Source organism: Colossoma macropomum, unplaced genomic scaffold (assembly GCF_904425465.1).
Source record: "Colossoma macropomum unplaced genomic scaffold, Colossoma_macropomum, whole genome shotgun sequence".
Taxonomy (NCBI): Eukaryota; Metazoa; Chordata; class Actinopteri; order Characiformes; family Serrasalmidae; genus Colossoma; species Colossoma macropomum.
In genome coordinates, this window is record NW_023494791.1 from 39,011,048 (window position 1) to 39,036,145 (window position 25,098).

The following is a 25,098-nucleotide window of genomic DNA, read 5'->3' on the forward strand; positions in this document are numbered from 1 at the left end:
TCAGCCCTGCATTAATCATGGGTTTGTCATGTATCTTCCTGCCTGGTCTCTTTCTTCTCTGTCTCCACCGAAGCTTTAACATGCGTCCCCCACTTTTAATTAAGCCTGTATTCAATGAGCCTGCCTGTATTAACTGACTACAAGTACACCAACAGGCCACTTCATTAACTCCTTGTTTCTACACTCACTGTCCTTTTGACCAGCTCCACGTACCATACAGAAGCACTTTGTAGGTCAACAATTACAGACTGTAGTCCATCTGTTTCTCTGCATACTTTGTTAGCCCCTTTTAACCTGTTCTTTAGTGGTCAGGACCCCCACAGAGCAGGTATTATTTGGGAGGTCGGTCATTCTCAGCACTGCAGTGACACTGACATGGTGGTGGCATGTTAGTGTGTACCACGTTGGTCCAAGTCAGAGACAGTAGCTCATCTGTTGCTGCACAGTTTGAGTTGGTCATCTTCTAGTCCTTCATCAGTGGTCACAGGATGCTGCCCACAGGACACTGTTGGCTGGATATTATTGCTTGCTGGACTATTCTCAGTCCAGCAGTGACACTGAGGTGTTTAAAAACCCAAGCTGCACAGCTGGGTGCAAGGGGAATTCCACCGATTTCTCAAAATGTCTGCATAATTAAATAATTGAGATGTACACAAAGTGATTCAGAGTGGTTTGATGTTAAATGTTCCTTTTAGAGAAACTTGTAGTGTCACAGTGCTGGAGAAAGAGACCAGAAGACTCTGAAGAGTTTAATGCTCCTAAAAGTTCCCTCACAGAAGTTATTATACTGATCGGTTACAATACATTGACTGATGTCTGAGACATTGTTTTATAGCGTTTTTGGGACAGGCTTTTGGGAAAAAAGTATTTTTTACTACATATATACATTTTTTATGACTACATGTATGTATAAAAATATATTTTATACATATGTAAATGTACTATTTTACAATTACTGATATATTACATACAAAAATTCAAAAGACATGTAGGTTCCCTGGTGGGTTTGGATGGTAAGTAAAATGGCTATATTTGCAGTGTAGACATTAAAACTCCTGGTTTCTATCACCACCACTATAAAGAGTTGGTAGGTTTCTCTGCAATGAACCATTTTACATCTCTGAGTGTCTCTGGTTACATCTCAACCATAGAGTTATGTGGAAATTTTGCAAAAACAGTGGAATTCTCCATGTATTAATATCACCCCCCACCACCACAATCACCTATCAAACAAGAGAAAACACTCAGCTAGAGACCTACAGTTAACTCAGAAACACATACAGCAGGAAACTGCGTTCTGGTTCAATCTGACTTAAATATAACATACGCTGTATGGAATTTACTGCTCAAACTCCAGTTGAAATAATTATTGTTGTCTTGGTAGATGCATAGTGAAATAAGTAAGAACTGGCAACCCATTATTACATCTAAGACGACCTGACCGTGAGTGTTGCAGCCCATGAATCTTACGCCAGCACTCTTATCCTTCACCATCTGAGTGACACCGCCCTCTGCTGACCACATCCGAGATCTGACTCCAGTACAGGTTAACATCTGTATAAACAAACATGATTCTCACACAAGCTTATTTTAGTTGTATACTAACATCACTGTTCTTGCTGTGGCATAATGTCTCTACAGGGCATTTTAACAAAGGGCCCAGCACTGTTTAATGGTGTAGAATCATCTGTCTTTTTTAACAATATTTGTTGTTTTAGGTGTTAGGAAAAATATAACAAGTTTTTAAATAATAAATTATTTACATTTTTTATTTTTTATTTTGTAATATGGGTCATTCTGGATAATAAATGTATTCAGACTTAATAGTAAATACATTTTACATGTATACAACTTGATATATTGCTGTCAAAACAAAACCTTGTATCTCCAAGCAGGTAATTTCATTGGTCAGTTCATCATAAAATTTTGACACAATATGAAAGGCAACTAGCTTTATGTCAAAAAATGAAAAATGGAGATATGAGGGTTTGTCCTAACAGCAACCCTACATAGCTTTTTCGGTCATTTTACAATCATACACAGCTCAATTCATCACTCTGGACACAACTAACATTTCTTATTGGTTTATTTATTGTTTATTTGTTTATTTATGCTTCCAAACTGCTAATTCATTATAAACAGAAATAGTGTAAAGACCTTTTATACATTCCAAAGCAATAAAATTGGTGTTATATTTTAAAAAATAGCTTTTGAACAGTAGCACATGCAGAAGTCATTGTGCTACTGCACAACAAGGTTGCATCAAAGTGGCTGCTACCATTAAGAGCTATTTAAGCTGTGCAGATCAGTGTCACAGTCTGAAATCGCATAAGCAAGTATAGTCAACATTACTCAACAACTCAAAACAGTTTCAGGCAGGTTGACTCAGGTGTACAGTTTGCATGAGGATAACTGACGATGGGGTGGCGGTGGGGATTATGAACACCTTGTCACAGGAATGGAAGGTTAGGATGTGAATTTATAGGGTGTTAGACTGGAAGATGGAGGGGTTTCAGGCATGCCCCCCCCCCACACACACACAACACATAGTTTGATGAAGATATTTTACTGATGATCTGAGGTAAAACAAGAAAAAAGGCAAAAATGACCCAATTTTTCAGCCCTCTGACAATTAATAGTCAATAGTGTAAACTTTCTGACTCACAAATGACAGCAACCTTTTACTGTAGTTCCTGACTAAGTTAGCACATGTGTCTTGAGACATCTTAGTCCATTCCTGCATGACAAATTGTTCCATGTGATTCGGTTTTTGAGCATTGACCTTAACCTTGAGCTCCCACCATAGATTCTCAATAGGACTGAGATCTAGGCTTTGAGAGGGTCACTCCAGGACCTTGATTTTGGTGTCCACCAAAATGTTTTAGACCAACTTGGGTCATTGAGTCACTGTCTTGCTGGAAAACCCAACAGCAACCTAAAGCTAGACTGGAAGGAGTTTTCTTTAAATTATCCTTCAAAATGTCAATAAAATCTTCATTCTTCGAAGAACTGGGATGTGTCTTTAGGGTTGAAGGCCTCTCCCTTCTTTCACCAAACAAAAGCAACATCCATGTGCCCAACCAGCTCCAGTTTAGTCTCATAAGACCAGACTTCCAAAACTAGTTTCAAATGGTCATAAGCAAACTTCAGTTTTGCTTCAATGTGCCACCATGTGAGCAATCAAGTTTTCCTTGGGCAATGACCTTGAACCCCACCACGATGAAGAGCCCTAACAACAGTCTTCCATACAAAGGTTTGTTTCTAACACAATGTATCTCCTTGTACTTTGCGAGGATGCAACATATAACTGGTCTGGACACCGTGAAGTGCTAGGAAATGGCAGTATAGCCGTCCCCCCCTTAAGATGTGCATCCACTACCTTGTTTCTAAGGTCCAGACTTATTTCTTTGCTTTATGGCATGATGAAATTACTTGTTACAAAGAATGTAAGAGTGGTGACTCTCAATCTAGTGCATCTAATGCCACTAGCCTTGTTCACTGAGCTCCATTTAGTAGAGTTCAGTGCTAATTGATTGCACCAGTCAAGTCAGATGGGGTTCAGGTGTGGTTTGAATGTTAAAAATGTCAATTTGCTACATTTTCTTAAAGAAGAAATTTTCAATACATTAATTTTACAGCAATCTTTACGATTTTTTGTAAAAATCCAAAATGTACCAAATGGGGGCACTGAAGAATGTTTTACTCTTTAAAGTTTTATGAATGATGTTAACATTGGACTGAATTTTGTGGAATTCGAAAATTAGGAAAATGTAAAATATCTCCTTGGGACTAATAATTTTGACTTAACTACTTAACTGCTTGGTTAAACTCATTGCTGCATTACTGTTCCTCAAGGAACAGTATTTAGAGTCACCATTCGATACTAAGTTTGCGTACTACATTAAACGAAACCAGTCGTGCTGCTGATGGCCTGTAACAAATCCATAAAATGGCTGGAGTTCACCAAGAAGTCAGGAACCATACCTGTGTTCTGACTGTATTCTTCTAACCAACACCTTAATAACTTTTTAAAACATATTTACTATGTTTTACTGTTAATGTTCTGATATGCTACAGAACTTTTACTGGCAAAACACACTTACTGCTGATACACACAATTCCAAACTATTTTCTTGGCTGCTTGACTTTACACAGTACTATAAATATCAGCCACTACGTTTGACGACATACTTTTGACAAGAAGTGCATCTCTCGTTATGTTCAATTCCATTTCACGCATTTTTTTCTCTCATTTGCTTTCAACTTTTACAGTAACAGTTTTTCGAGTACTATATTTTTATAATTTATATACCTTATTGTTATAATAGTGCTTGAATGACCAGCTACTGTGAGGGTCAATTTGAAGGTCAAGGCCTTCAACATAAAGGACAGATCATTGCTGGTTACCTTACCTTTCTTGTTAAGAAACATAGGTCTCCCCACCCAACTTTACCTCAGGACACGTCACTAAGAATGCACAAGCCCGCATTCTTCCAGCCGAGGTTAACCTGCCCCAGCATGCTCCGCTGAACATTCCTCTCTTTAAACGTGAGGACGTGTCTTATATGCAGCTTAGCATAAAAATATATTCACATTTGAAGTAAGTAGTGGATGAAACAGCTTAGCAGCCAGAAGAAGGCCAAGAAAAGAGAATGTTGGCTGCTTATTGAACTGTGATCTGTAGCGTGATATACCCAAAACTATGATTTTTAATCAACAGTATATTACAATGATTTAATCAGGGCCACTGAGGGTAGTATAACATATCTTTGTTGTCCTTCAAACGTCTCAGCATTAGTCACATAACTGTTGTGGACATTTTCATACTCCTACTTCCCTACTTGACACCTTTATTTGTGCCCCTCTTGCCAAATAAGGATGAGTTTCTCTTAAAAAACCCTGCCTTGATTTGGTTTTCCATATATGGGAGGTGTTTTCTGTCTCTCTCTCTTATTGGCTCATAGTCACCTGAGTTATAATTACCTGTAAACTAAGTTTTATTATGATAAAACCCTTATCTTATCTCAAACTGTATATATAATAAGCCAGGCTTCAAGATTAGCTACAATTGCAAGTGTTCATTTGAGAGATTGAATGCATCCCACAGCTGCAGAATCATAGATTTATGCTCGCGCAGTGTTCGTCAGGGCAGAAACGCTTCGAGACAGAGCCGAAAGGAGGTGTGTTCAACTCTTCAGCAGTTGCGTCAACTTATCTTCTCTCTGTCCCCTCTTTTCCACCCAAGACAGCAACTCTTTGTCCCTTCCCTCCAACAGAAGAAGCGTGAAACATGGTAAGTAACTGGCCTTTTGAAACAGATTTATGGTGAAGAGTTATTTCGTTGTGGCTCTTATGATGTTTTTTTTTTAACTGTAGTTCTGTTGGTGCACAATTGTCCAGTCCAACTCAAATGTGACTGAAAAACAACTTAGCCAGCAATAGTAATCTAAATTTATCAATTTGCCCAGTTTTCCCGACAAACACTATTTACAATATGGAATATTAAGGTATAAAATGCCCTTTTGAAAGGTTCCTAAAACAGGAAGTGAACTTACCTGAGCGCGTCAAGGTGTGCCTACCAGTGTCGACTTGTTTTCAGTTGAAAGGAATGTGGAATTGTGAGTGAAACTGATGAGTGTTTTATCACATATACACTCATTTCTTGTGCATTTTTTGAAAAAAGTCAACTCACAACAGGCCATGATCTCACAATGCGAATCTTGTAGGCCTATTTTTTCCCAATCAGGGTTTGAGGGAGACCTTTTTTAGGTTTTTTTTTCATTTCTGTTTGAGTACAGTGTTTGAATGTCCTGGCTCTTGGCCACTCAAGTCTATCTTAAGGCTTGGAAAAATAATCTTTTCATAAGTGTTATCTGTAATAACATGTAGTTTTGTTGATCTGAAACACAAGCTGAGTGCTTTTCAAGTTTTCCAATTCAGGTGCTGACTGAGTCTGCCTATAAACCCTCTGTTGCATGATGCTGCCTCAGGGCAACAAACCTATCTTCCTCTCTTTACAATGACATGATACATCTTTAATGATAATTAAAGTATTAATAATGAAGGGAAGAGATGAACAAACTAAAATAATGCTTTAATTGGGTCATACAGTCTCCTAGTGGGTATTTTTAAACCTGTTCCTGACATTTAGCTAGGACAATTGCCCTAAGAAAAGCAAATTTTCCTAATTTTTTCCATCCATAGAAAATATGATTGGCATCTGTTGAAATGACAAATTATTTTTAGTGTATGAGAAACTGCTGAAATATGGATGTTGCCTAGAAGCAACACTGTGCAGCTTGATACAGTCAGTAGCAAAAGAAGTGCCACTTATTAGAACGCTGCAGTTATCATTTATTTTTCATTTAGAATTATTCTTTATAGAGCATTTTTTAGGACATATAACTTTCTGAATATTAAAAAAATTACTTGATTCTTTTTGTTTTAGCTTGTTCATAGTTTTAAATGTTAATTGTGGTCGTAAATGAAAGTTTAGAATGCAACAAATGCATCATGGCGCATGGTGACATTGTAGCGATGAAAAGAGAGTGAAAGTGATTTTTTTAAAGCATGTTTGTACTTATATATTGTATATTTAAAACTTAGCAAGTTGTGTAGCTACTCAAATTGGTTCCAAATATTTAAATATATAAAATCCTACTTTCATACGACACGTACATATGTATGTTCTTCCACCGCCACACAACGTTGCCTCAAGGCAACATACTCCAAAAGGACCATGGAACAGAGCTTTGATTCACTTAACATCTAACATAACTTGCTCTTAAAGGGTGTGTCTTTTGTGAAGAACTACATTTTGCACAAAATGATTTAAGGCACATCACTAATATATGGCTTTGTTATGTAATTAGGCTTGCCCTACTTGTGACATCACTTATATACGAGGTGTACAATCTGGTAGGAATTTTAGGCCTTTTACACAGTAGCTACAAGGAGAGCTCTACTCAGAAGTGCCAGATTTCACTTTGTGTGTGAAAAGAAAAGCACTCACAGGTACTTTGTTAAAAATAAAGGTTCCTATATGGTTCTTGGGTCTGTGGCTTTATGGAAAACCCTCTGTTGGTGTAGAACCTCTACATTATACATGAATTCTTTGAACTTTAAAAAGGTTCTTCACACTTGCACACTTCACTTACCGAAACACCTTCAGAAAGAACCATGCATTCAGGTTTTTTAGGGAACTACAAGTGGTTGTTCTAAGGCATTTCTCCAAAGACCCAAGAGGGAACTCTTAAAAACTGCATTTTCTTCACACAGAAACAAACTGGAAAGTCAATGTAAGGCGGAGCAAGTATGAAAGCGTTAGGAACCACTTTTTGAAAAGATGCAAATCATCTTCTCTCTTTCACCTCCAGGCCTCTGGTATAGCGATTAGCGATGAGGTGATCAAACACTTTGAAGGAATCAGAGTGCGCCTTCAAGGTAGCGAGGAAAAAGAGAGGTTTAAGCTAGTGGTTATGCAACTCAGCGAAGACCAAAAGAGCATCGTCGTGGACCACCAGTCCTCGCTGAAGAACAAGGATGTCGAAAAAGAGGAGAACATCTTCAAAAAGGTCGTCAGCATGCTACCTGAAAAGGAGTGTCGCTACGCCCTGTATGACTGCACCTACGAGACCAAGGAAACTCTTAAGGAGGATCTGGTCTTCATCATGTGGTACACAAACATTCACAACCTATATTGCATAAGAATATGAACTTTGATTGAGTTGTACATCCTCACTGGTATTCATCAGAGCTTCCTTTAGCTTCATTCCATTGGAAAAGTAATCAGATTCTGATCCTGATAGCATATTACTTTCAAAAACTGTTGTTCTGAATGACTGAGAAAGTTTAGATTAAAATGTTAAAGACTGTGCAGTGCTCTGTCTATGGTTAGTTCCTTGGAATCTCTCAGATTGTTCTCTTTTGGTCCAAGTTTGGTCTAAATTTGCATAATGAGCAAGTGTAATCATCCTAAATCTAATCAATATATCATGTATTTCTCATTTTGAGATGGTTGTAGCACTGTTATAAGGTTTTATAATATTTTTTCAAATGCCTTTTACTTAAGTCATTTTATTTGGTGAAACTGTCCTGCTGTATTGTCATATGATTTTGCTAGTTTCAAGACACAAGGCAAAAAATGTTGCTTATTTCAAGAAATTATGCTTAAATCTAACAACATTATCTGCCCATGGAATTAGACAGTATAACCAGACTTAACTAGATGACCATGTTAAGTTAAATAATCTTACAATATTTTATATGTGACCTGGATTTCAGATGCCAAGATATATATATATATATATATATATATATATATATATATATAAATAAATATATATATATATATATATATATATATTTTGCTATGCCAGTTTTGCCCATACTTGTTTGAATTGCAAGTTCATTTTTTTAAAGGAAGTTTTTGGCAGTTGTTTGTCAGCCATGCTGGAGATTCCTTTTTATTGTATCTCTGTGATGATCATCACAAGATGATTGTCAAGACTTGTAGTTCGTAGCAGAGGTGTGATACATGGCTATTAACAATTAGTCTGTTAACAATGTATGTTTTTTCTCGATTTATTTATTTATTTGTATTTGCACAGGGCCCCGGATGATGCATCCCTGAAAAGTAAAATGGTCTATGCGAGCTCAAAGGGCGCTCTAAGGGCCAAGTTCCCAGGTCGGTTATGGTGTTTCCTTTTCATAGTCATGACCTTTAGCTTTTCTGATGAATCTTTGACTCAATTCTCTGAACTTTTGCAGGTCTGAAGCTTGAATGGCAAGTGAACGACCCGGCCGACAAAGAAATATCAGCTCTGATGGAGAAGCTGGGTGGAAAAAGCAAACTGAAGTCTATAGAGGGAATATGTCTCTAAAGCTGGAGAACGACCAATAACACCAAATCCCAATGAATCGCCAATTGGACTGTCTTTACAGAGGCAGTTATTTTGCTGATATAATGGCTTTTCTGATTTGAGTACTCGATTGTATACATGCACATGTGAAACCATCTGTAATCAAAAGATTGTGGTCTTTTGATTACAGTAACAGTTTAACATGTGCATGTATACCATAGGGTACTCCTCCATATCTGACATAATTGGTTGATGGTTATATTTTTCCACATAGGAAATATAAAGTTACTCAGGAGTCTCAATTGTATTTTCATTGCACCACCTTAACCTGACTTTCCATTTTGATTCTGTTGGGAAAAAAAACTTCCAAGTACCTCAGGATTTCCCCTTTTTGTCGTACATAAATTGAAATCTGCAGTGACTTTTTAAAGTTGTGTCAGAAAAATTTTGTTTGTTTTTATTTTAAATACAGTTTTTTGGAGTTTTCTCACCACAGTGATTTGTTGATGGTTGTGTTCTCATAAAGGAACATGCAACACTACTATATTGTCATCATTCATAAACAATGTTCATAACCAATACAATGTATACACTACATATATACACTATATGGCCAAACGTATGTGCACATGCCTCCTAAATATTAAGTTCAGGTGTTTCAGCAACACCCATTGTTAACAGGTGTTTAAAATCAAGCACACAGCCATGCAGTCTACATAGACAAACATTGGCAGTAGAACAGGTTGTACTGAGAGATCAGTGACTTTAAACGTGGCACTGTCATAGGATGGCATAAGTCAGTTCTGCTAGATCTGCCCTTGTCAACAGTAAGTGCTATTATTGTGAAATGGAAGCATCTAGGAGCACCAACAGCGGTAGACCATGCAAACGCACATGGCTGTTGGTGCTGAGGCGTGTTAGTGCCTAAAATCTTCTGTCACATCACTCACTACACAGTTCCAAACTGCCCCTGGAAGCAACATCAGCTTAAAAACCTGTGTCGGCAGCTTCATGAACAGGGTTTCCATGGTCGAGCAGCTGCACACAAGCCTAAGACCACTATGAATAAGGCCAAGTGTCCTGACCTCACAAATGCTCTTTTGGTGTAGGTGTGATGCTGGGTGTCCACATACGTTTGGCCATTTAGTGTATACTGAAGACACCTGCTTATTCAATGTCTCTCCTGAAATCAAAGGTATCTATGAATAGTTTGTCTCAACTTCTGCAGTAACAGCCTTTACTCTTCCAGGAAGGCTTTACACCAGATATTGGAACATTACTGTGAGGATTTGATCGCATTCAGTCACAAAACCATTAGTAAGGTCAGGCTACTCCAACTCTTCCCTAAGGAAACAGATGGAGAATGTCACCCTTCCAGAAAACGCAGTTCCACTGCTCCACAGCCCAAGGCTGGGGGGCTTTATACCCCTCTAGTTGACGCTTTGCACTGGGCATAGTGACCTTAGGTCATCTTCAGTCTTAAAGGGCCAGTGTTTAGCACAACTGCCCTAACTCAAACATTCCCAATAAACTCTGCAAATAAAGGATGAGGAAATCAGGTGTGTTTGATGAGGAAAATCAAAATTGTGCTGGACACTAGTTTAATTTTATGAAAGACGCTATCATCAGTCATTTGATCACACCCCATAAGCATCCGGGGGAGGGGCATCTTCTTAATGGATATCTGTATATGCTATAGTATAGAATGCTATAATTCTCTACAAAATATTTAGACTGCCATGAACATGGAATAAATTACAGCATTTCAAGACACATTTCTCCATTTTAAAGTTGTAGACGGTGAGTTTTCTGACATTTACACCATTCAACCGTTTTGCCAAACACAATAGATAAAATCTATCAGCCTTCCCTGATACTATCGTCAGTCAGCTAAAGCCTATTAGGCATACAGTGGTCACAAGTAAGGAACCTGGCCAAAATTTTATTTTTTCATTTTTATTAAATTAAATTTTTATTAAATTAATAATTAAAATTCTTTTTTTTTTCTTTATGTATGATATCCTTGAGAGCCTCAAAGTTTAAGTTTTAGCACAGTTGCTAAGTGAACCTAGTCATTAGTAGTAAAACAGATCATATTAATGATCATATTAAGTGCTAACATTAGCAATGTGGGCTCACCATGCTACATTCTCAACAGTTATGTCTGTAAACGGCTGGCGAAATTCAAGGAAGACCACTACATACATTCGACAGAACAAATTATAGATACAGATTATATACTATAAACAGTCATAAGCAAATGTTTGGGCACCCCCTGGTCAAATTATGTTTTGGTTTTCTAAGTGAAAATTTCAACTACTTTGCATCCAAGATTGTGCGTGTTGTAAAATATTGTACTGGCTAAGAAACTGATGCTGAGGATTTAGAAATCAATATTTTTGGAAGGTTAAAATTTTTCACTCGTGCTCCATTAGAGTCGCTTAAAAACTTCATATTAAAATGACCAAATAAAGTCACAATCTGCACTGATTCTTCAAATATTTTGTACAACGGTGAAAGAAGATTCTGATCCTGAACCAATGAAGTAAACTGACTGACAATGTTCATGTCAGTGAAATATGGTCACATTTGGACGAATAATAAAAAAAGTCTTTGTTGTATTAATACCTGATAGATGGTCTGTCATTGATCTGCAACAAAAGATAATATCATACAAAAATAGTCATTTATATCTGACATCAAAATTATTGATACTGCTGTTCAGAAAGATGTGTAATATGCAGCGTAGTTACTCAGCAACAGACAAAATATTCCAAATACTAATCAGAGGAAACAGCTGACATTACCTGTGTATGTAATCAGTAATATCTGAGCCAACTATCCTGAAACCCTGAAAAACACTGAACTTGTTGCAGTACTTTTGTGTATAATATATAAATGCTCAATAGTTTTCAACACTCCTGTTTCGTAATTTCAACACTCCTGTTTTGGTGTAATTAAATCCACACAAAAGGTTATGAAACATAATTAAAGCAATAAGCCATTTTAATTTATTCATTATCAAATTTATACAGTGGGGTCTGGCCAGCTACAGACAGCAGGGGGCACTCCAGGTGTTCTGTCTGTACCATGAAACAAAAGTAATTGCACTAGTTGATGTACATTTAATGTACAGACAATTTCCCTTTTAACACTGAACAAGAGGGCAGAACAAGATATTACGAAATATAAGGCAGTTAAAGTAATTGTTTCTGACATAGCCAGAAGTTTCTCAATGGAATGTTCATTTTTTGACAAGAGTAAAAAACGTTCCAGCATAAATCCTAAACAAAGTTAAAGATATCAGATTTCTTAGATGGGTGCAATTGTTGTGGCCTACCTACAGTACAAGGAAATACTCAGGAATGCAATATTTTGGTCATTTTAAGGCAGTTTTGGCTAAATGTAGTGTCCTCCAACTCAGACCGAAGTGCCTTCCTTCAGTTCTGTGCCTTCCTCCTAACAGCAGAACACAATCATAAAAAATGCTGTCAAAATTCACTCTAACGTTAACTGATAACTTTGTTGACATCTCAACCACTGAATTAGGGAAAAGTTTAAATAAATCAGTGGGATTCCCCTTTAATAGAGTCATTCAGAATGGTCTGATGTGAAATGTTGCACTGTGGAGAAACATTCCAACTTGGATTTCTTTCCTTATGGTAGTGTTAAGAACCAGAGGTCTATAAATAGCGCATTTTTTATTTACACACGTCCTGAGTTTGTATATGTAATGTTGATAATGGTAAAAGTAGTGATAAGACTAGAATAATAGGTTTTCTTCAGGACTGTTTTGCCTGACAGCACTCTGCACTCTGCAAAAATTGGTGGAATTACCCTTGAAACTCTTCAGATGTCTCGTTCCTATTATCACCATTGTTAATAATTCTAAAGCAATAAGTTTCTCCAGAATTTTGTATCATTTTACATCAAACAACTCTGAGTGACTTGTAGAAATGCTGTAAAATTGGTGGAATTCCACTTTAATATACCAGGGACATGAACTAACGAGATAAAAATTTGTATTTCATGGGTCACCAATCTTTTCTGCAAACAGCCATCGTAATCTGAAAAAATTACTTTTATTTGGGGAGTTTTGCCTTACAACAGCCTGCACGTATCTACATATGAACAATTAGAACTTGGTAAGATTCTCTAGATTGGAGTATTTCACACCAAACCACTCTGAATGACTTTCTTTGCATCTTAGCCATTTAATCTAAAACCCCTTTTCAAATCTAAAAATAATGTTGGGATTCCTCTTTAACACTAAACATTTTCCATGCAAATACCTTTTCTTGCAGTTTCTCCTGAAGGATCCTGACAGTTTCCTTCTCTTTGGCGAGCTGGTCCTGACTGCTCCTCAGCAGCTGCTGGAGTTTGGTTGCTGCTTGGCCCAAGTCTTTGGTCAACTTCCTCTCCTTTTCCAGACGCTCCTTTGGCAAAAGTTTAAAGAAAAAATGACCAGTGTGGTGCAGTTTAGATTAGAGCTGGCACGATATACATTATTTTCTGATACATTACTAAAACATTTAATGTTATCATCTTACTGGACATAATCTGTCAGCCAGTAAGCTAATAGCAGTTATAACGGCTAACTTTAGCAAGCTTAAAAGAAGTTCTACCACTTATTAAAAAAAATACCAATTTACATTGCATGCCCCACTGCTGTGCTGAGCTAGCTACAGTAGCTACATCAGCTAACTTTAGATGAGTTCTAACACCCTCAAAATACAAATTTAACCCCTGATTATAGGCTTGTGTGTACACAAAGTACCTTAAGCTCAGTCACATCTTCTGTGTCTGAGGGGTTTTCCCCAGCTGCCCTCAGCAGATCGAGTTGGATCTGAAGTTCAGCAACTGCCCTGTGAGCCTGAAATGAAGAAAAGATGACAAGTTGAAGAAACAGATTAAGGCAGAAACCCCTTATTCCTATGCGTTTGGATATATATCACATATAAACTGATAACTGAATATACAGTACTGTGCAAACATCCATCAGAAACCACCCATCATTTATATGATCTCCAGTCAAAACAGCCATAAAGTGCAAATTGTTTCAGGAGATATTTCTGAGGAGATTAGACATAAGATAATCCACTTGCACAAGGAAGAAGAAAGTCAAAGAAAAAATAAGTGAAAAACAGGAGCTTCTAAAACTAGAGTTAAAATAAATAATTAAATGCTGTAGAAAACGGGACTCCCAACAGCTGTGCAAGACCTGGTAGACCACCAAACTGTCAGCATCAAACAAACAGTACTTTCAGCTTTCACTGAGATTTCATAAGGAAAATCAAGCTCTCCTGCTTCAGATCTGAAAAATAGACTGAGGAGCCTAAATTCTAGCTGGAATTATTTGGATGGTGAGAAACAGAAAATGCAACCAACCAACTTCTAAGACTGAACTTTGGAGGTGTGGAAAAATATCCCTGCAGCTTTCCTTGAAAAACTGAAAGCAAGTCTACTGAAAAGAACAGTGGTTGTAATAAAGGAAAATAACAAACCAATAACACAAAAAACTGAATTCAGTTTTTGAGGTGCATTTTTCACTTTTCTCCTGATGCTGAAAAATGAATAAGTCCTTCTTAATGGACGTTCTGACTGGAAATAAAATAAACGAAGGTGGTCTCTGACCTTTGCACTGTACTGTATTTCAGATAAAAACTATCCCAAAAAAACAGACATTTCTCAATACTGGACAGATTAAAAAACAAGTGTTATAAAAACAAACAAGCGTGTGAACAAACTTTCAGAAGTTTGTAAGAAATGTGCTTTTTAAACGGATTTGAAAGTATTTTAGACATATTGTAGTATTAAATGTAATGTGTAATTACTAAGATAATTACAGGCGTAATACCTGCTCTGCTTGCTCAGAAAGCTGTTGCTTCAGAGCCTGCTCTGCCTGCAGCATCTCCACAGTCTGTTCCAACTCAGCCTGAACCTGGACACACCACCGTTACAGACACCATTTAAACATAGAGTTGTGGGAAAAAAATTAAGACACCCCATTAAATGTTTAGTTCTTTATTAGGAAATGTCATATCAATATTTGATCTTCTTTCAAATGATATTTAAAGACAAAGGTGATAAATTGCATCACCTTTACAAACACAATGAAAATTGGACTTTTTTTTCATTTATTTAACAAACAAATGAAAAAAGCTGCCAATTCCTACTAAGGAAAAAGTTAGGACACCCTATGCCCTAATATCTGGTATTTCCTCCTTTGGCTGAAATGACCTAAATCAGACGTTTTCTATAACTGTCTACCAGTCTATGAGGAGAACGTTTTTCCCAGTCGTCAATGCAGAATTCTTTCAGCTATGAGATGTTTGAGGGGTTTCTTGCATCCGCAGCCTGTTTCACGTCACCCCACAACATCTCAAACAGGATTAAGACCTGGGCTTTGACTTGGTCATTCCAAAACTCTCAATTTCTTGCTTTTTAACCCATTCTTTGGTGGATTTATTGGAATGTTTTGGGTCATTGTCATGTCGTAAAGTCCACCTGCTTTAGCTTCAGTTTTTGGACAGATGGTCTCACATTTACCCCAAGCACCCTCTGATGCAATAAAGAATGGAGGGCTTGCCAGGCCCTGCTGCAGCAAAGCAGCCCCAAATCATGAAGTTTACCTCCATGCTTCACAATTAGAATGAGGTTCTTGTGCTCAAATGCTGTGTGTGGTTTGCACCAAACATGTCTTCTGTTACTGTGCCCAAATAATTCAACTTTGGATTTGTCTGTCCAAAGCACATTGTTCCAGAAGTCCTGGTCTTTGTCTAAGTGTTCTTTGGCAAACTTCAGTCTTGCTCTGATTTTTTTTTAGATAACAAGGCTTTTGTCCCCGCACACCTCCCATGAAAATCAAACTTGTGCGGTGTCTTTCTAATGGTAGATGCATCTACTTTGACAAAAGCCACCTGCAGGTCCTGTGATGACATTTTAGGATTGTTGAAGACTTGTTTATGCATCTTACAGTCTGCTTTTGGGCTGAAATTGCTGGGACGACCTGATCTGGCCATGTTGGCAGTTCCTTACTTGTTAATTATTTTGTGGACAGTGATTTCTAATTGTTTTGAGATCTTTTGAAATCCCTTCCGTCTGAAGGCCTTAGAGAGCTGGATCTCACTTCACTCACTTCAACAATCAAGAGCACACCAAACTAAATATATGAGGTTTAAATAAGACGGCCTCCTTCAAACTCCTTTCTAATGATGTTCTAATCACTGGCAGCTGATGTGGTGCACCTGATTCTAATTGTAAACATATTTGTAATAAATGTGGGGGTGTTCTAACTGCATTTCTATTAATTACATTTTACCAATTAATTTTCCAAAATATTTCTTCAGTTTTATTACTTTAGTTATGTTACCTTCATCTCTCAATATTGTTAAAATGAAGATCAAACATCTATATGTTGAAATTAAAACACACAAAGGATTTCATGGGGTATCTTTTTTCACATGACCGTATATAGCATAAACATCAGCAGACTGATGCAAATGTATAGAAAAACAGACACAAAAGATAAAAGTGTTAAGAACATTATACAGCATCACTGAATTTTTGTTCAGTGCTTCTCTCATTCAGCGATGCTAAGCTCTTCTGCACAAGCCAACACAAAACCCTGTTAGTGCACATTCCTTTACAAATCGCCAGTGAAAAAAACAACAGCTACAGAAACAAAAGGCAAATATTAATTGCAGAAGCCTTCAAAACAAAAGTCAGTACACCAGTTTTCTAGACACAGATTAATGCAGTTTCGTGAACTGAAAATCCTAAACTGTATATTGAAAAGGCTTTCAATGTAAAGTGTCTAGGAAACAAGTACGACATCTCAAAGTGTGAGAGAAAACACGCAGTAAGTGAAGCTGCTGACTGAAGCAGGTCAATGTATACAGGGACCTGGTTAACAAAAGCAGAAAGGTTGGTTAAACACACATGCAGTACCACAGTAAGTGAGCTCTGCCCATGAACAGCACTGGACACAATGTAAGTGCCTCCTGTTTGTAGGGTGAAAAACAACTGGTCTAAAATCAGAGACAGGACTTGGAAATCTGGGCTTTATCACAAAATTGACTGACTGATTATTTTAGATTAGCAGTCAGGTGTCAAGGTGGTTTTAGGCACCCAAGTATTAATTTAAAACCATTTATCTGGAAAATAAAGTATTTTGCTTGTAAAATATACAGTCGCATGCAAAAGCTGAACACCTTTAGTCAAAGTACGTGCTGTTTTTCTAAACAAATTTTTTTTACTGGACAATTTCAGTTTTTAACACGAAAAAAATGGGAAAAAAACATAGATAAAGATAAAAATTGCCATAACTTTTGCATAGGCTACATTTTATATTTGATTTTTTCCCAGTTTATTAAATTCAGGAAAATAAACAGCAACTGTGCATTGAAATATTTAAAATTGTACTCTCTGTAAAGAAGAGCAGGATTCAAGCCTAGCGCACACGCTACTTGCGCTTCTGATAATTCCTTCTTGCCAGTCTAATTACGTACCACGTGTGAGGAAAAATGATCCATTCTGTCATCGCTGCTCTTAACTATATGTTTATTTTGGAAAGTCGTCTTTTAATAGACCAAATCAGAATGTTTCTAAACATAATGATTGGCTATATTTCTGGGTGGATATCTTGCATCCAGCCAGCATGGAAGCAGCTCAGTTTATGGCACCATTTACGATAAATTCAAATATAACAGACAAAACATTGGCAACTGTAAAATCTTGTTGTGTTTGTGGCTGTAATGTCAAATGTACCCAAGTATTTAATGGGGTTTACTTCCTATTTTCCAGCTGTATTAATCCCTCAGAGAGATCCTCTGTCTTTGTTAGCATGTGCAGCTGAAGCTAATGACAATTTAGCAAATCTTTCACCCCTCCAGACAAAGATAAAGTGGCCAAGCACTGTAACACAACCAATAAGAATGTAAACTAGAACGATGTGTTGATGTCTTGAATGTTTTTTTAATTATTTGTAAGGTTTGTAAGTTTACATTCTGGTTTGAGGCAACATAAGATATAAGAAGCTAACACTATTAGCATTTATGCCAGCAGCCATAGAACAACTGTTCTTGTTTTTATTTTTACACTTGACTGAGAAAAAATGAAGCTTTTTTGATTTGACACATGATTCTGTGTAAATGTAGACATTCGTGTAAGTTTGTGTGTAGACTACTGTAGCTAACGTTTCTTAGCCAACAAGATAAGCTAACTAGCCAAAGTAGATTCTTTAGAATGACATAAAAGGACCACAAAGACCATTTTATCGATCATTAATCGCAGTTATTATGAACAGCTCCGGCTCTCTCTTGAGCAGGTGGGAAATTAACTGGCACTAGAACCGTGATTTCAGTTGGTTCATGTTTGTGTCAGTTCTTGTTTTTGTACGTGATAAAGTGAATCCTTCTATTAAACACTGCAATAACATCTCAGTTATGTAAGTATATCTTGGTTAAATAAGTCTCAAACTAGTACAAAATCCTTCTTCTTTGCTGCTGTGACGCAACTCTGATTTGCCCTTTAACAATAAAAATAAGATTTATTGCGCAGCATCAAAAAAACGACTACAATTATTTTAATTATATAAAGATATGTATTTTTTCCTGTACTGCACAGCACTACATCCAGCCAACCAGCTATGCTCTTGTGGACTTCGGGCATCGTCAAGACTTTCTATCACTTGACAATTAAGACTAGGAAAACTACGCCACTTGGAAGCCTTTTCTAAACCTCTTTTTAATTAAACATGCAGTTAGCAGTTAAAGTACTATAAACAACTATAATATGCCTAAAAATCTTGTGACATAATTTATCATAACAGTATACTGTCATCTCCCACCCCTGCCAGTTTCACCCAATACAGTGTTGGAGTTTGCTGCGCACATTTATTTAACAGCTAAATCATGTGTAACCAAGTCCAGCCATGGTGATCTACCAGCCTGGAGAGTTTAGTTATAACCTTTATCTAACATCTACAGTCATAGTGTGCATTTAAATCAAAGCAGTTTTGAGTAGAGGTTCTAAAGGCACCCTGTATCCATTACTGTACAATGGGCACAATGCTGAGTATGGGGTGACCCAGTGGGATCCACACCCTAACCTGACATGGCTCAGGCTGGCCATTCTCCACCCCTTTCTCTGCATACTCCTTCATCTGGCTCAGCTGCTGCCTGACCTGAAATAGGAAGCTGTTACTCCATGTGGCTCCATTCTGCAGCAAACAAGGCCACAGTGCCTCACCCTTGAGGTAGGAATGCATGCTGCTAACATCAGCACAAAAAAGGTTTAACTTAAGGGAGACTATTAATGTAGGCTAAAAAGCATGAAAGGAAAGAAAAGAGAAAGAGAAGGATAGAGAAGGATCAAGGCATATTTCTTGAAGGAGCAGTTCAGAGAAACTGTAATGAAATGTAATTTTACATCTAATGGTACATTTATATATAATTTATATATATCATATATAACATATTTTACTGGTTTAGCTAAAAAATCGCGGGAGTTGTAGTCATATAACACAATAACTATACTCAATATTTAGATTTCTCTGGAATTTTTTAGCTCAGTTTTGGTGTTTTTCCTGGACAAAGATTAAGTCCTGAACTGCAGAGAATTCCGAACAGAGATTCTCCATTGCAAGAAAAATGTAGTCCAGAACAAGGCTTACTCTATCTGAAAAAAAAAGACTCCAAATGAAGTCAGTTCTGGTAGGAATAAATATTTATTGTGCTGCAGATTAAAATGCACTTTCCCCACATAATTAAACACAACTAGTTTCTTCTTAACTGGCCAGAATGGAAGACATCTGCACAGCTGTAAGTACAGTCCTTCATTCATACTTATTCACTTCTACTGGCTCGATATAACTACATCCACACTAGCTATAGTCTTCTATGCAGGCTGTATTTATCTACTCTTAATTAAAATCTACTGGAAATTTCATTAAGTGTATTTTTTGGGGTAGACTCCTACATAAACATAATCAGGAAAAAAGATGTCTTAGAGATTTAAGAGAACAGAATTTGAGTAACACTAATGAAAGCAAGAACTGAAGTGGTATAGCCTTTAAAGTATTATGGCTTTAGTTTGAAAGATGAAAGAGCTGTAAGGGTATAAAACGGAGGAAAAAAAGAAGGATGAGGGATGAGTGAAAAAGCAGAAATTTAAATCAAATTAGGCCAGCACAGTTATTTATCAATTCAGTGTCTCTGGTTTACAAGAAGTGGAAAACAGTTCTGTAGAAACCCTCACCTGTGCGAGCTCCTCTCGGTGTGAAAGTGCCTCTTTCTGGGCTGTCTGTAGCTGGTGTTCAGATTCTGATAGCAGCTGCTTCAGCTGTAAAGAAGAATTAAAGTGAATTTTCAAATAAAAGATTATACTAGATTGTTATTTCACACCTTTAAGTTTGTGAGGAATAGCTATTTCAACAGAGGAATGCTAATAAGCTCACAGTAAATCACATTTAGATGTATTTAGAATTTCACATAGAACTTGTGCACATTCTACTTCATTACAAGCAATTTGTCATCATGCGATTAATTACCAGGTAGAAAAACTGCATAGACCAGTGGTGCGAACAATAAGGGCACACACTCAACCTTGTCATCATCTGGGAAAATTATCCTTTATCATTCATTGACGTTGCCTTTTATTGCCTATAGTCCATAGACTAGTTTTATTTACCATCATCATTTTTTCAATCATTAAACATAGCATTTTTATAATCTCATGCTGATTTTGTATGTTGTTAATATTTTTGGGTGGTCCAATGGCATTCATTTATCACTATCAATATTGTTTAAGGCTATTATAGCTATGCTACTAACTAGTTTACTATATCTAGGTCAGGGGTCGTCAACTGGCAGGCACAGCAAAGTATTTCAGCGGACTGAACTGAGCACTCTTTGTTTCTACGCTCATTGTCCTTTTTATCAGCTCCACTTACTATACAGGAGCACTTTGTAGTTCTACAATTACAGACTGTAGTCCATCTGTTTCTCTGCATACTTTGTTAGCCCCCTTTTACCCTGTTCTTCAGTGGTCAGGACCCCCATAGACCCTCACAGAGCAGGTACTATTTGGGTGGTGGATCATTCTCAGCACTGCAGTAACACTGACGTGGTGGTGTGTTAGTGTGTGTTGTGCTGGTCTGAGTGGACCAGACACAGAAGTGCTGCTGGAGTTTAACACCTCAGTGTCACTGCTGGACTGAGAATAGTCCAGCAGCTAAAAATATCCAGCCAACAGTGTCCTGTGGGCAGCGTCCTGTGACCACTGATGAAGGACTAGAGGATGACTAACAAAAACTGTGCAGCAGCAGATGAGCTGTCGTCTCTGACTTTACATCTATAAGGTGGACTGACAAGGTAGGAGTGTCTAATAGAGTGGACAGTGAGTGGACACAGTATTTAAAAACTCCAGCAGCACTGCTGTGTCTGATCCACTCGTACCAGCACAACACACACTAACACACCACCACCACTTCAGTGTTACTGCAGTGCTGGGAATGATCCACCACCCTGCTCTGTGAGGGTCCATGGTGGTCCTGACCATTGAAGAACAGGGTAAAAGGGGGCTAACAAAGTATACAGAGAAACAGATGGACTACAGTCTGTAACTGTAGAACTACAAAGTGCACCTGTATAGTAAGTGGAGCTGATAAAATGGACAATAAGTGTAGAAACGTGGAGATGGTCATAATGTTATGCCTGATCGGTGTAAACACGTGTGATAAAAGTATGTTCAAAATAAAACGTTTTTTCAAAATGTATTTGATATTTCTTATTTTATTTTATTAGTTGACTGGACGCAATTAATGTTAATGTTTAAGCATTTAAAGGTAACTCTTGTCACTGTTCACTTTAGTTTATTTGAACCTTTGTAAGCTAGAAATCTGATGTAACCGGACCTTCCCAAATTTTAGTAGAATACCACTGATCTGGGATATTAAGTTGTGACTGCTAAAGCAGAAGGTTCAGCCTTAAGACTCTCAAAAACACTACATGCAAAGAGGCAAGGTACCTATTTGTGGCAAAAAATGTGGGTTCTATAACTGGTTTTTAAATATTTTATTAATAACTGTGACTTTTTTTATTGTACAAAATGCAATAAACATCTATGAAACTGAATCGCAAAAAACATGTAAATGTGGATGTAGATGTACAGCACACCCTGATAACACTTAGACAGCCCACATCATGTAAGAAAGCCATAAGGGCAATCTGACCTGTTCCATCTCCTCAGAGTGGCTTAGGTTGTTGGAGGAATCAGACTGATGCTGTTTCTCCAGCTGGGCCTCCAGAAGCACCACATGTTCCTTGAGCTGCACAAAGGAAGAGAACAGCTGTGTAGCTGTATTACAAAGAACCCCTTTAAAAGCCTGACTCCAAATGTTGGAGCCTATTCTATTAGCCACATTTTCTGGTTTGGACTGTTGGAGCCCATTAAAATAAGCAACTTGGAGTCTATTATATTAGTACCTTATAAGCAGAGTCTACTAGTAGGGCTACACAATATAGGCAAAATATCATATTGCAGTTACATTGCTACAGATTGCACTTGCATACAATATATTAAACAGAACGGTAAATTTAACTCTTGATTTGATGTGGTAAAAAATTGACCTGCATTATTTTGAGCAATTTAGGTTTGGTGGATCACATGAGCTTCACAAGACTCATGTGAAGTCACTGTAGGAGTATACAGATTTATGTGTCATATCATAAATAAACCCATCTTCAAAAGCTTTTCTTCTTTCATCGTGCTACTTCGTGGACTAGCAGCGGACATTGTTAAACCGCTCAAAATCCCATAAATAAACGGATCAGAAGAAAGTAAATGAGTCACAACAATATGGCCTTACAATGGATATACAGAATCATTCAAAAGTAAAACAATGTTTTCCTCCAACTATGGTAGGATCATGAAAACACAATGCAAAAACAGACAAAGTGAAAGCACGTACCTGCTCTGTGGTCTTGTTCTCAGCTCTTAGGTTCTCTGTCGTCTCCTCCAACACCTGCACCTTCTGCAATGCCTTTGGAAGAACAAAAGAAAAGCTGTTAAGAACATACAGGGTAGTTGATAAGCAACTGGGAATGAGTATCATCATTATGTTTACAGCCTGTACAGGGCAAGAGAAGTTACTACCCTAAGCTGAAAAACAGGTACTACTGTATAGCAAATATAACATCATGATACACAAAGGCATTTTCACAATGTACAACATGTATCACGATCTTCTGAGACTTTCCAAGAAACCAAAGACTGTGCCTGCAAAAGATTTAAGCAGGAAACAACTAGTAAAGATTAAGTAATAAAATAAGAACAAACAAAGTTATATGTAACCCAAACCACTGCATCATTTTGGCCAAAAATATGTTGTTTTGTTGGGAAACGCTGTTTTTGAGGTACACTGCCAGCTTCACAGCTTTGTAGTTTATTCAGTTATTGTATGCTTGTTATTGTTTCTAGGCTCTGTAACTGGCCAAAAAAACTTGCAGTTGTTTAGTGTTGTTTGAGTGTTTGTTGAAATATCAACGAGTATCTGAAGCTTTTAAAATGCTGTTCAGGCATCAGATTTAGGATATAGATTGGTTTTCATGACATCACAAAAACAACGAATACAAAACAGGCAGTTTTTACAGCTCAGTTTCCAGACATTGACTGTATGGACTGGGGAATAAACAGTACACTGTGAAACATTTACTGTCGTGAAAATTTTAGTTCTTTATTAAGTAATATGGACATATCAACATTTGATGATCTTTCAAACAATATCTTTAGATAAAGGTGATGTAATTGTATCACCTTTGCAAAAAAAAAATTTAAATCCGATGAATCTTATCATTAATTTACCTAAAAAAATGAATGCCTGTTCTTACTGAGGAAAACGTCAGGACACCCTGTGTCCTAACAGCTTATTTCTAGTTATTTTTAGTTATTTCTAAGTAGTAATAAATGTGGGGGTGTCCTAACTTTTTCCTCACAAATAATTGCATTTCTATTAATAACATTTTGCAAATTATAATTTGTCAAAAACAATCCTTGAGTTTTATTTGTTTAGTTTGTATCTCTCAATGTTGTTAAAATGAAAATCAGATGTCCATATGTTGAAACCTATGATAAAGATTTCATGGGGTGTCCTAATTTTTTTCTGACTCTGTGTATGTAGTAAGTAACAATGTTTACATACTACATCACACCCTAGCTCACTTTTCCATGATATGGACACAAACAGGTGTTTGTGTGTTGATGTCTGAATGGTCTCACCCTCCTCAGCTGCTCCTCCAACTCTGTGACCCTGGTCCTCCACCCAACCTCCTCCTCCTCTACACTCCTCTGAAGGGTTTTGAGCATTCCCTCCTGTAGCAGAGCAATTAAACACACCTTAAAGATAGTCCCAGCTCCAGTCAGGCAACACTGAACTAACATGAACAGCACTGTCATCTCACCGTTTCCGCCAGTACGTTCCTGTACTGTTCACAGTCTGCCTGTAGTGTGCTCTGACTCTCCTGAACCTCACTCAGTCTCCCCAGCAGCTCCTGGCGAAAGAAAAGGACACATTAACAAAACAGTGACAACAGAAGCTTCCTCAAGGGGGCGCCAGGGAGCTTTAACATAGAATGAGATGAATATGAATTCGTCCTTACTGTCACTTTGCTTTGTTGTGATTCTAGGCACTGTTCTCTTGCACTCAGAGTCTCCTGTGCTTTCTCTGAAAACTCTTGTAACCATTTGTCCTGGAGGAGAGAGATTGACAGCAATTCATTAAAATGAGCAAATGTGGAATAGAAGTTGAATAGAAGTTTATTAGTAGATAAAAAAACAGAAAAAAAATTCAGGAGAAGGAATGATATGTTATGGCTAGGTTTGGGTGATATTTTTTTTTAAGAATTACTAATCTGCCTTTTATAAATACCTTGACAGATGACATTATTAAAAAAGACACTCATGGGGCTCCTGAGTGGGGCAGCCGTCTAAGCATTAACAGGAGTCCAAAAGAGCATAACTGGCCTCCCTGTCTCTTGGTGGGTGAGATGGCCCTACCTAGCCAGCATGGGTGAACATGGACCTCAGCTGAATTAGTTCAAACTGTGGTCCCACAGTAAAAAAAAACTGAGTATTCAGACCTGAGATATTTACAAGAAGTATGTTGCGATCTATTTAAATTTAACGCATAACTGAGATAAGATAAATATATACAAAATCATCTTGTATAGGGTACTTT

General features: G+C 37.3%; 2 protein-coding genes across 6 annotated transcripts in view; one reads left to right on the forward strand and one right to left on the reverse strand.

The window, feature by feature from the left end:
• Window positions 1-5,157: 5,157 nt before the first annotated feature.
• Window positions 5,158-9,358, forward strand: cfl1l (cofilin 1 (non-muscle), like). Its single transcript, XM_036575062.1, has 4 exons — window positions 5,158-5,293; window positions 7,377-7,675; window positions 8,610-8,686; window positions 8,770-9,358. The coding sequence occupies exons 1-4, from the start codon at window positions 5,291-5,293 to the stop codon at window positions 8,880-8,882; spliced, it is 492 nt and encodes a 163-aa protein (XP_036430955.1). The 5' UTR covers window positions 5,158-5,290; the 3' UTR covers window positions 8,883-9,358.
• A 2,491-nt stretch (window positions 9,359-11,849) lies between these two features.
• Window positions 11,850-25,098, reverse strand: part of rrbp1a (ribosome binding protein 1a) — a 43,770-nt gene continuing 30,521 nt past the window's right edge. For 4 of the 5 annotated variants that reach the window (XM_036575058.1, XM_036575060.1, XM_036575057.1 and 1 more), the window contains exons 21-31: window positions 24,521-24,610; window positions 24,323-24,412; window positions 24,141-24,233; window positions 22,834-22,905; window positions 22,096-22,191; window positions 20,121-20,204; window positions 18,973-19,047; window positions 14,719-14,802; window positions 13,639-13,734; window positions 13,154-13,297; window positions 11,850-12,320 (exon numbers count right to left, since the gene is read on the reverse strand). In XM_036575058.1, coding sequence (XP_036430951.1) covers window positions 12,282-12,320; window positions 13,154-13,297; window positions 13,639-13,734; window positions 14,719-14,802; window positions 18,973-19,047; window positions 20,121-20,204; window positions 22,096-22,191; window positions 22,834-22,905; window positions 24,141-24,233; window positions 24,323-24,412; window positions 24,521-24,610 — 963 coding nt within the window. In that variant the 3' untranslated portion in view covers window positions 11,850-12,281. The remainder of the gene's footprint in view (window positions 12,321-13,153; window positions 13,298-13,638; window positions 13,735-14,718; window positions 14,803-18,972; window positions 19,048-20,120; window positions 20,205-22,095; window positions 22,192-22,833; window positions 22,906-24,140; window positions 24,234-24,322; window positions 24,413-24,520; window positions 24,611-25,098) is intronic. The other variant, XM_036575061.1, reaches the window with a different exon arrangement.

Coding starts and splice junctions, on each gene's coding strand:
- cfl1l (XM_036575062.1), top strand. Junction 7,676..8,609: donor GATCTGGTCTTCATCATGTG/GTACACAAACAT, acceptor GTATTTGCACAG/GGCCCCGGATGATGCATCCC. Junction 8,687..8,769: donor TCTAAGGGCCAAGTTCCCAG/GTCGGTTATGGT, acceptor GAACTTTTGCAG/GTCTGAAGCTTGAATGGCAA.